At 38.1% G+C, this 17,280-nt stretch overlaps 1 protein-coding gene across 1 annotated transcript in view; it reads right to left on the bottom strand.

Moving 5' to 3' along the window:
• Window positions 1-17,280, bottom strand: part of KCNU1 (potassium calcium-activated channel subfamily U member 1) — a 162,382-nt gene that overhangs the window by 123,502 nt on the left and 21,600 nt on the right. Inside the window, exons 4-10 of the mRNA XM_025394530.1 lie at window positions 16,068-16,158; window positions 14,956-15,067; window positions 13,920-13,995; window positions 12,567-12,642; window positions 6,997-7,167; window positions 5,328-5,419; window positions 2,968-3,078 (exon numbers count right to left, since the gene is read on the bottom strand). Coding sequence (XP_025250315.1) covers window positions 2,968-3,078; window positions 5,328-5,419; window positions 6,997-7,167; window positions 12,567-12,642; window positions 13,920-13,995; window positions 14,956-15,067; window positions 16,068-16,158 — 729 coding nt within the window. The remainder of the gene's footprint in view (window positions 1-2,967; window positions 3,079-5,327; window positions 5,420-6,996; window positions 7,168-12,566; window positions 12,643-13,919; window positions 13,996-14,955; window positions 15,068-16,067; window positions 16,159-17,280) is intronic.

The following is a 17,280-nucleotide window of genomic DNA, read 5'->3' as shown; positions in this document are numbered from 1 at the left end:
ACGGGGTTTTCTAAATAGACAAACTTGTCATCTGCAAATAGGGACAATTTGACTTCCTCTTTTCCTAATTGAATACCCTCTATTTCTTTCTCTTGCCTGATTGCCCTGGCTAGAACTTCCAACAATATGTTGAATAGGAGTGGTGAGAGAGGGCATCCCTGTCTTTTGCCAGTTTTCAATGGGAATGCTTCCAGTTTTTGCTCATTCAGTATGATATTGGCTGTGGGTTTGTCATAAATAACTCTTATTATTTTGAGATACGTTCCATCAATACCGAATTTATTGAGAGTTTTTAGCATGAAGTGCTGTTGAACTTTGTCAAAGGCCTTTTCTGCATCTATTGAGATAATCATGTGGTTTTTGTCTTTAGTTCTGTTTATATGCTGGATTACATTTATTGATTTGTGTATATTGAACCAGCCTTACATCCCAGGGATGAAGCCCACTTGATCATGGTCGATAAATTTTCAGATGTGCTGCTGAATTCGGTTTGCCAGTATTTTATTGAGGAATTTGCATTGATGTTCATCAGGGATATTGGTCTAAAATTCTCTTTTTTTGTTGTGTCTCTAGCCAGATTGTTGTGTTCTGTGCATTGTTGACTAGCGGCTTCCACATAGGTACACTCATCCAGGAGCTTCACAGGGAGCTGGAATGTCCAAAGTGGCTATATACACGATTGTTGCTTCAGCTATATGACTAGAGCAGCTGACAGCTGACTGGGTCTTCTCTCCAGCAAGGTAGTATGGCTTTTTACATGATGACTCAGGGCTCCAAGTGGAAGCTGGAACTGTCAATCCTCCTAAATGCTAGGCCTGAAGTAGCAAAGTATCACATCTTCTGTGTTCTATTTATCAAATTAAGCCACAAGTCAGCCCCGATTCAAAGGAAGAAGAAAGAGAATTCACATTTAAATGGGAGAAGGGGCAGGAGTATACCATAAAAGAAAGAAATGTTAACAGCTGTGTTTTATAGATTGTGATAATTGCTTTAAAGGAAATAAAACAGAGTAATGAGATAGAAGGAAATTAGAGGACACCAATTTAGACAGAATGGACAGGGACTGTCTCTCTGAGTGGGAAGGATGGGAATAAATTGGTCATATAAAGGGAGAAGAAGAGCTTTGGAGCACAAAGAACAAACAAATAAAGTGGCCTTTAGAGAAATTTTGGGAAGAGAAGATTTAACTATGAATAGGGTTGTGATAGTGGAGAAGAAATGGTAGAAATAGAATTAGAATTTACATGTGAGATAAAATTAATGGTATTGATGAAAACGTATATAGGGATTGAGGGGAACAGGAGTATCAGAGATAATACTCAGTTTGCTGTTTTAAGGAAGTATATTAATCAGGTCTCATTTACAGGATAGAAAATGTTGTTTGCTTTCCTTCTTTTATTTTTGTTTGTTTGCCTTTGAGTTGGAAAGGAGAACACAAGATCATGAGTTCACTTTTGAGAATTTTGAGCTTGAGGGGCCTTCATAACACTAAGTTAAACATATCCAGGAGGCAATTAGTTGTGTAAATACAAAGCCACAGAGAATGTCTAAGGGAAGATGTAAATTTTTGGAGTCATCGGAGTATAGATGAAATTAACAAAATTCTATATAGATACTTTCCACATTTTTCTCCATTAAAAATATTATTCATCATCTTGGCAAGTACATACAACAACGCACATTAGTCCATAAAAATGCAACGGCAGGTAAAACATGTCACACATCTATTGATTTCCTCTCTGTCTCAACTGGATCATAATAATTAGCTTTTAATCCCTAGTTTTAGTACTCTTTGTTTCTACTATTTTCTAACAAAAGATTTAAATAATGCACAAATTGCTAGAAAGATGGACACGGTGATGCTACTTAAACAAAATTCTTGGCTGTCAGTAACATCGCAGAGTGCTTCAAACTGCTATCGGTTATTCCATATATGAGGGCCCAGATTTATGGTGAATTGAACATGTCATAATGTAAAAGCAGAGTGCTCAACTACACAGTGCCCAAAGATAGAGGCGATGCTATATACAATCCCACGTAAGATCAAAATGTCATTTCAAAATCTGGCTGACTTATTTAGTGAATGATATTTGTGTAACTGATGAATCATTTGAGAAAAATAAAGAAGTTAATTCTCTACCCATCAGGCAAAACAATTCCATGGATCTTAAACACTAAAAGAATGAGCTGACTGGAGTGCATGCAAATCAAACACTTCTGTATGAAAATAAAAGTACGAAAAAAATTAAAAGGTGAAAGTAGGAAGAAAAACATGTATAACATGTAACACAAAATGACCAGTATCAACATATATTGAGTAGAAAAGTCAGTAAAGCAACAGGTAATCAATCCACCTAATAGGAGGGGATGAAAGACAGAAAAATTTCAAAAAGAAAAGCCAACAGTCAAAACATAGAAAATTAGTCAATCTTACCAAATTGAAAATTATGAAATTAAAATATAAGAAATCATTTTGTATACCTAAGGTATGCTTAAAATCTTTCTGTACTAAATATGTATTTCCCAGTGCTCGACAAAATATTTGACTTAGGCTCTGCTAGTGGAAAGATAGACTGCATAGGACAAAAACGGCATCAAGAACAATCATTTCTGTATTGATTTGAACTTCACATTTCTAATTCTCAGAATTAACAGAATAATAGTTACCAAGTGCACCAGGCTTTTGCATAAGATTACAGTCATATATGATAATAATGTGTAGTGTAACCTAAATGTCAAATAGTAATCACTTAAATCATATTAGTACCTATGCAGAAAAACATCTGACAAGATATATTCCAAAATATTTGCAGAGATTAGCGTGGTCAAAGATTTCTTTTTTGTTTTGTTTATGATCAATATCTAATTTTTCTATAAATATTGTGAAGGTGATTTTCTTGCATTAAAAATATTCACTCATATTTTAAGTATTCATTTAGAACCCATGAGCCATACAGATATACTTACTCTCCCAGGAAAACAATTTCGGTATTGATCTCTCCTGACTTGCGACGGAGGAAATTCCTCAGGAAAGCGGTCACACTGTCCACAGTGATGTTTCCACAGACCACAATAAACCTAGGCAGCAAGAACAGGTGAGGTGGATCATCCGAGGAACACAAGCACCTTCCTGTCAGCATTTAGAGATGAATAATTAGCTTAAACTTAGTTTTCAATAAATATGGTATTTGCATCACCCATTTTTTTTTTTTTTTTTGAGACAGAGCTTTGCTCTTGTTGCCCAGGCTGGAGAGCAATGGCGTGATCTCGGCTCACTCCAACATCCACCTCCTGGGTTCAAGTGATTCTCCTGCCTCAGTCTCCCAAGTAGCTGGGATTACAGGCATGCGCCACCATGCCCAGCTAATTTTGTATTTTTTTTAGTAGAGATGGGGTTTCTCCATGTTGGTCAGGCTGTTCTCGAACTCCCAACCTCAGGTGATCTGCCCACCTCAGTCTCCCAAAGTGCTGGGATTACAGGCATGAGCCACCATGCCTGGCCTGCCTCACCCAGATTTTAAACGTTGAAACACTAAGGACTGCATTTCTAATACAAAAGAAGCATCAGATATCCACAGTCTTCTATCTCATCTCAAGTAGAATATGACTCCAAACATTTAAATTGCACCTAGCTTTTTAAGAATACAAGAGCAACTATTATTATTGCCAGATTTTTCACATTTATTTATAACTTATAATACATTTTTCACTTCATTTTTTCGCTTGATTCCTAGTTGTCTGATATAGGGTTTTTGTTGTTGTTGTTTGTTTTTTTCTTGAGGAGCAGAAAAGTTCATCAATTTTTCCAGAGCCAAATATCATGGCTGAGAAAGCGCCACATTCCAGATTGTTTCAGCTTATCTTCCACATTTACAAATATCTAGGAGTTACAAAAACATGAGCCCAGTGGAGGGACATCGAAGACAGGTGCAGAACTCTATGCACATAGTTTTTGTCGTGAAAAATTTTTTTAGGTTTAATGTATTTAAAGGAACTATTTTCCTCCTATTACTCATTGAAGAAAACTGAAAACATAATTTTAGCTTAAGTTAACGTTAACATTACCAGACCTATTGACTGATTTCGTATGTGCCCCAAAGGCTTTTCCTGAGACAAATGAGGCCCGATTTTGGCTCATCTAGTTAAATTCATTGCTTCTCACTATTTATTTTTTGTTCATTTCATCATATTTTTCCTTTCCTCTTCATAGTCCTAGGTCAATTATAGTTTTCATCCAACTGTATTAAGAGACTGCTTTGAGGGAGTCTATCTCCATTATGCGTCTTTCATTACAGCAGACAGGGACTAAGATTTTAAAAGGATCACATCTAATTTAAGATCTCCATTTCAGACTGGGCACAGTGGCTCACGCCTGTAATCCCAGCACTTTGGGAGGCCGAGGCGGGCGGATCACAAGGTCAGGAGATCGAGACCATCCTGGCTAACACGATGAAAACCCGTCTCTACTAAAAATGCAAAAATTAGCCGGGCGTGGTGGCGGGCGCCTGCAGTCCCAGCTACTCAGGAGGCTGAGGCAGGAGAATGGCATGAACCCAGGAGGCGGAGCTTGCAGTGAGCCGAGATCGCACCACTGCACTCCGGCCTGGGCAACAGAGGGAGACGCTTGTCTCAAAAAAAAAAAAAAAAAAAAAAACCAAACTCCATTTCATTCTTTTTGTCTTAGATAGGAAAAAAACCTAATGGAAGCTAAGGTAACATGAATCCAAGAAGAAATAATATAAAAACAACTCCACTCCATTTTCCTCCTGGGAACACATGGCTGTGGTATGGAAAAAAATCAGTCATCTAGGAGGTGCTACAGAAGACAGGGTAGACACTTCTCAGGCGGGCAAATCCTCACCATAAATGAGCCCCAGATGGTTTAGGGGAGCTTTGGCTAAGACAACTGAATTAAACTAATTATTTTAAATTGGAATCATGGCTTTAATCTTATCCATTATGTAAAATTAGCCATAAGTTACCCATACGAGGAAAATGAGTAAGACAATTGATAATGACTATAGGAGAAGTTAGTGAAAAGGAATGTACAAATAGTGCCATAAGCAATAATATTTATTGACAGTGAATTACAACATTATCTGTCATTTTAGTTGATTTAGTATTCTTATGGGCATCTATGTAGCAGTTTGTGTCAAGTAGCAAATATCATTTTTTTATGGTATTTAGTTTAGCACAATCCTTTTTAGTGAATGCAGGATGTTGCTGATATATTCACCTTGGGTTCTACAGCTAAGCCAGACAATATATGTCTAGAACGAGATATGTGGAATTTCTTAAACTGTAGAAATACTTAAAACACTACTTACTTCTTTCCTTTGATTGCTTCATAGGAACTGGTGTATTTCCTCTTGTTAGCAAACAGTTCCACCATTTCAGGTATATAGTTTGCAAACAATATCTAAAATTGATCAGCAAATAAAATCTTAGTTCCAATTATGTTGATGAATACTCCAAAAATTTCAAGATTAGAAAGGAAAAGGAGGGTACGTAAAACTTTCTGTCATCTAAGAGTACATGATAGCATGTTAAAAGGGACCCCGTTTTTCTTCCTTATTTTAGCCTTTGAATTTTGTTAAAATTTAATATAAGGCTTTTCTGTATTCAAAATGATGAAAACAAAGGAAAGCAGCAAGGTGACTTCCCCACATGTCTTATCCTTTCATCACTTTTGTTTTTGTTTTTGTTTTTGTTTTTGTTGTTGAGACAGAGTTTCTTGTCTGTCTCCCGGGCTGGAGTGCAGTGGCGAGATCTTAGCTCGTTGCAACCTCCACCTCCTAGGTTCAAGCGATTCTCCTGCCTCAGCCTCCCAAGTGGCTGGGGCTACAGGTGCCTGCCACCAGGCCTGACTGATTTTTGTATTTTTAGTAGAGCTGGGGTGCCTCCATGTTGGCTAGGTTGGTCTCGAACAGGTCTGGAACTCCTGACCTCAGGTAATCCACCTGTCTTGGACTCACAAAATGCTGGGATTATAGGCCTAAGCCACCGTGCCCGGCCCTGCTTTTAATTAATTAATTTATTTTTTTTGAGATGGAGTCTCGCTCTGTCGCCCAGGCTGGAGTGCAGTGGTGCGATCTCGGCTCACTGCAAGCTCCGCCTCCCAAGTTCACGCCATTCTCCTGCCTCAGCCTCAGTAGCTGGGACTACAGGGGCCTGCCACCGCGCCGGGCTAATTTTTTATATTTTTAGTAGAGACAGGGTTTCACTGTGTTATCCAAGATGGTCTCGATCTCCTGACCTCGTGATCCGCCCGCCTTGGCCTCCCATAGTGTTGGGATTACAGGCGTGCGCCACCGCGCCCAACCGCCCTCCTTTTGTCACTTAAAACTTCCCTTCTCACTCTGACTTTATTCTATTTGGGGCTTGGAAAAATGAAAGCATATGGGACAGAGGAGGGTTAAGAGACAATGACTGAAAAAAAGGGATGTGAGACCGTGGATGCGTAGGTATCAAATAAGTGAAGTGGAGAACTCTGTTGTGGAATTTAAGGAATTGAAATGAAAGTCACTAAAAGAAAAGAAGGCTTTTGCCTTTGCTATACCTGTAACCCAGGCACAGATATTCACATCTCTAAAGTTAAATGCTATTTTAGTGAAAGGTTAGTCATTTGAGCTGGGAGGAATGGAATTTTCTTCAGATCAAATCTTAAATAGCCTTCCTCTAGAAGAAAGACTTTAGTTTGATGGGCAAACTATGAAGGAAGATAGGTTTGCTCAAATCAATGTAGATCTTAATCAGGAAAGTCTGCTTCTTTTGTCTACCATCCTTCATCCCTGGAAACCGAGCAATTTTATCCTGAGCTCCAGGGGATGCAGTTTGGAAAATACGGGATCTGTGCATGTTTTCATTTGCCCTTGACACGTGCCCCAGGTAATGCAACGTTCACTCTTAAACCTATATTGCTTCATTGATTACCACTAACCAAATATTTTCTGGTTTATGTAACTATATTCAAAACATATTAAAAATACTCTTCACCAAACTCCCCAGTGTGAAGAATATGATGAACGTCCGTCCTAAGGATGTCTTGGCTACCACATCTCCAAAGCCAACAGTTGACGTTGTTGCCATGACCAGGTAAACTGACTCAAAATATGATATATTCTGTGAATTTCTACCTTTGAGCCAGGGATCACCAGAATTTTCCACCTGTTCAAAGAGAGAAGACTCAGGAAACGTCTCTGAATAGAATCCAAGAGAAGAGTTTTAAAGAATAGGCAAAACACGAGATTAATTGCACTTCATTCAATCCAAATGAAATACCAAATGGCTTTCAGGTTGCTATGAAGAGTTTACATAAATGGAAGAGTTTGTAAATCACGGGTAGTGAGTGTAAAGTCTTGGTTTCCTTAATTGTGATCATTGCCGAAATGTGATGGGGCTTGTAGCTGCAGCACAGCATTTGAAAAGTTCCACAGGGCACAGATGCCTCTGTGCTCTCTTTTCAAGTAGGTGCAAACATTGCATCCTGGAGCCAGGGGACTCCAAAGGCTCTCAGACTGAGCAATTATAACATATTCTCACTTTTTAACCAGATTAGGATTATCATTAAAGAAAGAAACACTTAAATGAGCACTTCATTTCAGTAAGCTTAAGCATATAGAATGCTAGCGTCTATGGAAAAACAAACCAATTTTCCAAGTTGTTTATCTCTTTGCACAATGATCTTTTTGTTGATTAAAAAAAAAACCTTTAAAAATATTTTCTTCTGATTTTTTCTTTGAGTCTTCACCTTTCAAGAAAACTAAATTTATCAGATTTTTTTTATATTAGATAAATGAAGTAACTTAGACATTTATATCATATATAAATTTATTATAAATATGTGTAAAATATTATGTAACATATTATATATAACATACATTTATACATATATAGTTTATAATACAATTCTTTTTTGTTTTTTCTTTTTAGACCTTTTTTTCTCCTCACCTCACATATTTTCTAGATGTTTCCATTTCTATTTAGCACAAAAGATGATAAAATCTTAGAGATGTCTAACTGGGGGAAGTGGGCTTTTTGTTTTGTTTTTAAGAACTAGGATAGAAATTAGAAACCATGCAGTTTGCTCAGATATTTGTTCCCTTTTTAAAAGTGATGTGCCAAGTGCTGACCCTTTCTTAAATTTAATGAATAGGTTAAGAGTGTGGACCCCTATAATACTCCACTCCAAAGTAAGAATGGGATTTTATGTCTGTTCTTAAGTCTTATGGCTGATAGTGGATACTGTTGCAAAGTCACTGACTTCTGGAGTCTTCATTATTTTCCAAGATGTACATTACAAGAAAACCAAATTTAAGTCACACAGATTTAAATCATTCATGTTTATTGGCACAGTTCCCTTTAAGCTAAAATCCCATAGTGTCTCTTACAACTCGTAGTACAGGGATTCAATATTATCCCTGCACAATATGTACAAGGTAAAACTAAATTTATTTTAATCTGGAAGTATCCTTTACAATTTTTTAAAGAAGGCTTTGAAATTTAACTCATTGTCCTTGGGAGTAATAATTTGGTGTTTCAAATCCCTTTCCACTTCCTCAGTATCTCTTTAGTTTATGGAAGAAGGGAGTTGGCAGCCTTCTGTGGGTCTACTTATTCACATTGTTCTTTCTCTTAACCATGTTAGCATTGACCCATCAGTCCAAGGTGGGAAATACAGTTAAGGTAAAGTATTACAGACTAATGTTAACAGACTGAATAATTTTCTACTTTAACCACATATTTCAAAACTGAATTCTTATTATTTTAAACTTTGTTTCAACTTTAGATGAGATACACTAGGAAGAATATGAGGACATTCTCTCATCTTCTCTTACCTGCCCATCAACATTTATATTAGCTATATTACTTTTACTTTGTGCATCTACATTCTATTCTGTAGTGATAATTACCTTGATTATGTCTTAGCTCTATTTTATATCCATTCAGTAATCACTACCACTGCTTTTTTGTTTTGTTTTTGAGAGAAGTCTTGCTCTGTCATTCAGGCTGGAGTGCAGTGGCATGATCTCGGGTCACTGCAACCTCCACTTCTTGGGCTCAAGCAATTCTCTTGCCTCAACCTCCCAAGTAGCTAGGATTACAGGTGCCTGCTACCATACCTGATTAATTTATCTACTTTTAGTAGAGACAGGGTTTCCCCATGTTGGCCAGGCTGGTCTTGAACTCCCAACCTCAGGTGATCCACCCCTCCTTGGCCTCCCAAAGCGCTGGGATTACAGGCATGAGCCAAGGCGCCTGACCAAAATATCATAGTTTTTTTTGTTGTTGTTTGTTTGTTTTTTGAGATGGATTCTCACTCTGTCACCCAGGCTGGAGTGCAATGGCATGATCTCAGCTCACTGCAACCTCCATCTCACAGATTCAAGTGATTCTCCTGCCTCAGTCTCTCGAGTAGCTGGGATTACAGGTGCATGCCACCATACACAGCTAATTTTTTTGTATTTTTAGTAGAGATGAGGCTTCATTAGGCAGGCTGGTCTTGAACTCCTGCCCCCCAGTTATGCACCTGCCTCAGCCTCCCAAGTAGCTGGGATTATAGGCACCTGCCATCATACCCAACTAATTTTTGTATTTTTAGTAGAGACGAGGTTTCACCATGTTGGCCAAGCTGGTCTCGAACCCCTGACCTCCAATGATGTGCCTGCCGTGGCCTCCCAAAGTGCTGAGATTAAAAGCGTGAGCCACCGTGCCCAGCCACTACTACTACTTCTTACCATGACTTCCCCATTCTTTAATTCTCTTTTCATTAATCTCCTATGTGACTGAATTTTATCATTAAGCTATTAATACAGATTCAAAAGAAGCTCACTGGTGCGTTACCCCTTGCGTGCTTAAAATGACAAGACAGGTTACACTTTCTTTTATGCAAACTTTATAGACACTGCTGTATCATCTTCTGGTATTGATCTATATTGCCAAGAAACCTGAAGCTAGTCTCATTGGTTCCCCCCTGTATAAATCTTATTTTGTTCTGCTTGGATTATCTTTTTATTCCTGAATGTCTGTAACTGCTCCAATATGTGATTAGAATTAATATCTTAGAATTATCTTTCCTGGAATACAGTCTATCCTTTAATCTCCAGATTCAACACCTTATTTTAAAACACTTTTCTGGCACCATTTATTATTTTCTGTAATACCCTAATGATATTTACAGTAGGTTGAATCAATATTGTCCCACTTTCACGTTTCTTTTTTACAACCATTTGAGTATCTTTGTTATTTTCCATGTCAAGATTTTTGCTCCAGTCCTGTCCATCATGTTTCTGAATGTGATTTTGTCAAATGTATTACATTTTGGTTCCCTCTAATGTGGTTTTTAGCTCTGTAATACTCTTCTTGTTATTTTTCTCTGATGTCTTTTGGCCCACTTTCAATTACTTCTATTGTTTAATAATCCCTCAGTTAAAACTGTATAAATATTCTGTGAAGGATCATTTTCAGTTTTTCTAAAAAATTTATTTATTTTTTTAAATACAAATGGCTTTTTTCCTTAGCTTTTCCTTTGTTCCCTTGGGCAAATTATCTTAATTGTTGCTCTCATAACTGTTTTATTTTGTAACTTCTATTATGCTAATGTTTCTCTCGCTTTCCAATACACCTTCTTGTTGTTTTTAGCAGAATTTAGGCACAGGTGCCATATTGATTCATTTCTAGTTAATATTAATCTTTGAATGATATCATCTTTTAGCTGAAGGATAGCATGAGAATGGGAAGATGGTGAGTTAGGACAACCATAGCTTTTATTTTGGCTTGTCATTTCAAATATCCCCTCAATAAAATCTGCTATCCTCTTTGCTCTGGGATATAGTTCTTCTAGGTTTTTAATGTTCTAGAAATTGGTATGGCTCAAAGTGGCACCATTTAATTCACATGTCATCTGATTGCTTCTCCTTTTTTCTGTGCTTACTTCCTTGCTGGAGGTCTCCTTTTCTGGGAGACCAGATGTCCAGCAGGGAAACATGCTCACATTCTTAGAGAAGTGGAGCAAAACTACAATGATTCAAGTAGGCCTGGCAGAAACTGTGTTAAACCCAAGAGCACCTGCTGTACATAGGGAGAAGATTTTTTTTTTTTTTTTTTTTTTTTGATGGAGTCTCGCTCTGCTGCCAGGCTGGAGTGCAGTGGCACGATCTCGGCTCACTGCAACCTGTGCCTCCTGGGTTCAATCAATTCTCCTGCCTCTACCTCCTGAGTAGCTGGAACTATAGATGCATGCCACCACGCCTGGCTAATTTTTGTATTTTTAGTAGAGATGGGGTTTCACTATGTTGGCCAGGATGGTCTCGATCTCTTGACCTTGTGATATGAAGCTATTCTTCAGCTATAGCTGTTGGTGGCCTTGGGAGAGTGGGATTATTAGAACCTTATATTTTCCTGAAGAATTCAGAAATTCTGATTTTTATCTGAGCTCTTCATAAAAGTCAGCAAGTGACAAAAAATAGCAAACAAAAAATTGAAACATAATTAGGTCAAATATAATAATATGCTTGTAGGCCACATTTAGGCTTCAAGCTTCTCATTGAAACAGCTATTAAAGGAAAAAGAAAAAAGCCCTAATGACTTTTCCTTTAGCATCCTGTGGTGGCCACAAGGTTTCTAAAGGGACACTAATGTCTACTTGTTCCCTGGTGGGTCCAGGACTCGAAGGTTCAATTCTCTAAATCCAGGAATCAGCCTTTACTGCTGTGACACTTCAGGACAATCTCTTTCCTTCCTGAGTGCTGTGGAGGACGTAGAGAGCTTCAGATTTCTTGAAGGTTCATATCCTTGTTTGCATTTGACATTTTTCTTGTTGAATCGAACAATGGTAACTTTTTAGTGTATTTTTAAATTGTTATTGTCTTACATTAATTTTGAGAGAAGGGCTCAGATAAAAAAAGACCTGTTAAGAATTCTGTTTTGTTTATCTCAAAAGCTTTTGCAGGCTTTTAACATTTCCCATCAATTTCTGTATTTGCTAATGACTGCTCCTCAACTGTCCTCAAAAAGTAAGGTCCAGGAGTTCCTTTCCTATGGTTGAGATCCATTTCCTAGATTTCTTATTACGTGGGATAAGAACCAGCCTTTCCTATAGGCAAAGGAGGCAGCTAGGTTTACAGATTGATTTCAGGAGGATCAAAAAAGCCCCCAAACTTCCCTTTGCAACAGTAACTCCTCCCTCATATGTCTCCAGCATTTATAAGTCTGAAATCCTGTAACTGGCTTCATTTCCTTCGCTTTTTAATTTTTTTTAACGCTAGAACTCTTATGAAGATACAGTGATACATTTTACTTATTGCTGACACTTTTGGAGCTTACTGGGTCTTTCCCTAAGAGTAGGTTTTGAAAGTTGGAAGAGGAAACAGAGACACCTTGATTGTAGGATATGCATATTTGTGAGAATATGAGGGTAAAGAAAACCTGAAAATGGGAAGTAGAAAGACACACCTCTAACTGGCTTACAGTGGTGGAGACAGGGGCTCAGCAGGTTCCCTTTCATTTTTCAAAAAACGGATGCTGGTAACAACAGACACCACTAGGAATTGTGATGAGATGCTTACCAGGTGAATGAATCCTGCAGCTGTGAACCAGGTACTGAGAACTATTGACAATAGTTTGGAAAACTTCACTGAGTTACTAGAGGAAGAAAGACAAAGAGCTGTTGGGTCTAACAGATTCCAGAACAACATAAACACCTCATCCTCTAAGATGTTGCTACACAAAGTGTGGCTCATGGACCAGAAGGAATGGCGTTACCCGAGAACGTATTCGAAATGCAGCATCCCAGTCCCTGCCCCGATCTTTCAATCTGCATTGGTACAAGATTCTCTGCTTGATTCACATACACATTAGAGGTTGAGAAACACAGCTTTAAAACTCGCCCAGTTACATATACTTGTTTGGAAAGTCTGAATTTTGCTGCGATATCCACTAGCCTCATATCACTTTTAAAATATGCTACATGTGGATCATAGAGATTGTTATATTGTCCAACATAATAATATGCAATGCATTATGCCAGGAATCCAAGGAGTAGAAATCCAGGGAGCACATTTGCAAAATAAAATTCTGAACAGAACACAAAAATATAAAGTCACTCAGGCTGCTGAACTGATAACAGGGTCTTCAAGTGAAGAAGGATGAGAGGGGCCCTTGTCACCTAAGGAGAGCCCTAGAGTTTAGCTGAGATCTCTCTGGTTTTCAGGCAGGACCACCTGTCACACAGGAGCAGCCCTTCCTCCTCCAGCTTCTCCATAATTCATAAACACAGAGAAATGAAATCCACCTGGCCTCTAATATTTGATGCTTCTAGTTTGACTGTCAAGGCATGGAGATTTTGAGTGGGTAACAGATCAAACTGCTCAAAACTTTACAAGTATTGCTGCTCAAAGGCAGTTTGGATTGTGTTCTTGTTGTCTGGATATACTTAGGTGGCTACATTTCTGCAAGCAGTAGTTCACTGCTGGCTGCTACTGGGTAACATATGCTTCAAGGAATTGTTTTATACTCTAACGCTTGAAGAATTATTTCTTTTTCTTTACCTAGCCAGGAGAGACATGCGTTGTTAAAGCAAATATATGGAACCAATGCCTCTGAATTGTTTTGACTTTTTTTTTTTTTTTTTTTTTTTTTTGGTGGAGGGACCTAGAATTAAAACCTAAATAAACTTATACACCATAGCTTTACAAAACAAAGACTAAACCAGCTATTTAATATGATTGCAAAGTTTTCAGCTAGTTTAAGATGCAATATAATGGGAGAATGTGAACAAATAATATTTTGGCAGCTGAGAGATTTCATGATCTTTGCACTGAAATTCTGATAAGAAATGCATTGAGTTTAAGGTCCAGTTAATACATTCATTTTCTAATCCAAACTAGTAAGTAAGCAGTACTTCGGTCAGGGCTATTTACCTGGTCTTGATGGCTCGTAGAATTTGCAAGATTCGAGGGAGTTCTAGCAGCCGCAATGCTCTTAGGAACCTTAAACCTACAAACCAGTGGAAAGAAGAAAGCTGCCAAAATCAGAGGGTCACCCCAGAGGGAGCCTATGTTATAACATCATTGGAAGTGCTTACATTCTTTTTCTTCTCGACATGTTCCAAATCTGTTCTCATGTTATAGGTGTAACAGCTTAAGCTGTAGTTCAAATACTAGCCCTGACACTGTTGTAACCTAAGGCAATCCCCTCACCGTCTCTAGTTCCTTATCTGTAAGATGGGAATGTAAAATGTAAAATGTTACTATTATAATAGTACCAACCTCACAGAGTTGTAGCATCCCTATCAAGCATGTAGAAGCATGCCTGACATATTATGGGGACTATTCATTTTACTCTATTTAACCCTTCTTTAGAACAGAGAGCAAATTTTCCCTTAACCACTTAAACTCCTGACATTACAGTCTCTATGATATGCTTCACAATGTTTGTATAATATTTTACTTTAGGTGGTATGATAATGTTAGCAAAGAATGGAATTCATATTTATTTTATGAAACTGATAAAAGCTACATAATGTCCATGCACTGTCAACACATTCACCTTAAAGACAAAACAATTAATTAAATAATTCTCTAAAATGCCATAGTACATATGGAGGTGATGATTAGCTTTTAAAGACAAAGGGAGGTTTTTCACCTCCCCCAGGTCCTGTGGGATCCCAGCATAAAGGTGTCATGAGGGGAATGAGATGTTGGTACCTTGCCTCTCACATGACAAATGCAGTCAATTCCATCAACACCTATTGAACACCTACTGTGTGCCTGCTGCATTGCAAAGTGTTAAAGTTAAAAGGTTTCTGCAAGTGTATTGCAAAACCATACTATTAAGGTGAGGGGTTTTTAAAATGACAGTCAGGCATTAAGCAAAAATGAAAAATAGATACTTATAAATAATGTTGAGTTTTTATTTTTTCATAGATATTGCTACCAGTTCCCACAGCACACTTACCTAGCCAATTGCTCTTCAAATAGTAAGAAATAAAGGTTGGTGGGATGGTAAAGATGTCTACGATAGAATTCATCTCCAGCCAGAACTTGATCTTGTCATCAGCTGCCATAAACTATGAAACGGAAACAGAATAACACAAATTCTGTTACCCTCAAGAATTTTAAAGGAACACAAGAGACAGCATTATTCAGCTACATTTTACTTATCAGCTGAAGCCTTGATCTCTTTCTGTTTTACATATACACGGACACGTATATTTATATGCTATGTGGATGCTTTGGGAGGCCAAGGCAGGCAGATAGCTTGAGGTCAGGAGTTTGAGACCAACCTGACCAACATGGTGAAACCCTGTCTCTACCAAAAATACAAAGATTAGCTGGACATGGTTGCAGGCACCTGTAATCCCATCTACCCAGGAGGCTGAAGCAGGAGAACCATTAGAACCTGGGAGGTATAGGTTGCAGTGAGCGAAGAATGCATCATTGTACTCCAGCCTAGGTGACAAAGCAAGATCCTGTCTTAAAAAAAAAAAAAAGATATGTTTTTATATATAGCATGCCTATATATACATACATATATGTGTATATTTTATATACACACATTAGTCTCCCACAAACAAGGAATGAATAAAGAGATTGAAATCTAGATCTAGAAAAGGTCTTAATAAATACCTCTAGAGAGAGAGAAATATTTAACAAATGAGTGTAACAAAATGAAATAAAGATACAAAGTTATTTTCCACAGTTGTATTGCAGGCATGCCACCAGTGGAGCCAAGGACATCTCCAGAGACTTGCTACTCAAGTTCTGCTCGTTTGACTTTATTAGTAAAGATGGGAAGCCAGTAAGGAGGCCATGGGAACACGATGATGGCATTTAACAAAAGAATCACTTTCATGCTGTATTGGAACTTTTAACCTGGTTTAGGGTTTCACGTGCAAGAGAAAGAGTTTTTAGGGATCAGTATATATTTAGCAAGTTAGGGCACAGATGATCTATCTTTAGAGTTTGAAAACTCAGGCAGATTGTAGGACTAACTGAGACACAGTTAGTTCTCTGTATGTTGTGCCTGTGGTGTTTGGATATTCACTCCCACTTTCAGTAGGTACTTACTCTCAATCCAAAATAGAAACTGAAGAAAGCATTGAAAACCAAATCAACAGGAATGGTTTTATCTTCGTATGATGAACAGCTTCCAACAGGGCTGGGAAAGAAAGAAGGACAGTTTGTGAAGATGAACATTTTAAAAGTGATGTCTATATAAGATCAACTAAAGGGAAAGAATAGGAAAATTTTTCTTTATTCACCATGAATCCAGATACTTAAGTTCAGATCTCAAGGAAATTAACTTTTCTTTTGGGAGTAGAGGAATGCATGAACAAAACCAGTGGACTGCCCATGGCACTGGAAATAACAGAAAAATTACCCACAATTTCTTTCGTAGGATGTATTGGTTCTATTTCCACTTTAACAATGGGGATTCAGAGCCAGAGAGATGAGGGAGCTCTTCCTGGTTTGCAGGATCATCTATCTAGTCAGTATATTTTGACTTTATTCTCTTCTGATACAGAGATACTCTAGGTCAAATGGATTGATTTGAACCAATTTCAAAGAAAATCTCCTAAAAGATCTCTTAGGAATTTACAATGCAAAGACAACCAGTTTCCCTAGGTTCTCTAAAGTTGCCTGGCTTTCTGCGGCCCTGCAATCCCAAGTCCATTTTAGCTAGAAATCCAATATAATTCCCAGGTGATTGACATGGAATTCAGAGTAGAGTGGGCTTTGTCCAAAATAGCTGCCCTAACCCTGAGCAATAAGAAGGGGATGCTTTCAGAGACAGCAGGCAACAATTCGCTTCTTTGTCGCAGGTGAGGGCTGGCATTTTCCTTTCTTAATACCATCTGAAGTTGCCTGAAACCTATGAGAAACCCTGAAACTACAACAGAGTTTCTGCTCCAACACCCAAGGAAACCAAAAGTTTCTGCTCCAACACCCAAGGAAACCAAAGACATACAAAATCTTTATGAGTGGCCTAAGTGAGGGAAAGAAAGCTGAAGGCTGGTGTCCCAGAGACTCCAGAATAAATCTGGAGTGGGGGTTGCAGACCACCCTGACCCCTAGCAGTGGAAGGTGGCAGGATACAAGGAAACTCTTGTATATTTTGCAGAGCTGGGCTTAGTGCTTACTGGGAGAGGCCAAACACATCATTCTTTATGAGCTTGTGTGTGTGCGTGCATGTGTGTGTGAAAGTATATTAAGCATTATTCCTGAGGAGAAAATTCCAAATTAGCCGAGCAATGTACTGATATAGCAGACAAGCATGGCT

This window comes from Theropithecus gelada, chromosome 8, assembly GCF_003255815.1.
Source record: "Theropithecus gelada isolate Dixy chromosome 8, Tgel_1.0, whole genome shotgun sequence".
NCBI lineage: Eukaryota > Metazoa > Chordata > Mammalia > Primates > Cercopithecidae > Theropithecus > Theropithecus gelada.
This window is presented reverse-complemented; position numbering and strand designations above follow the sequence as displayed.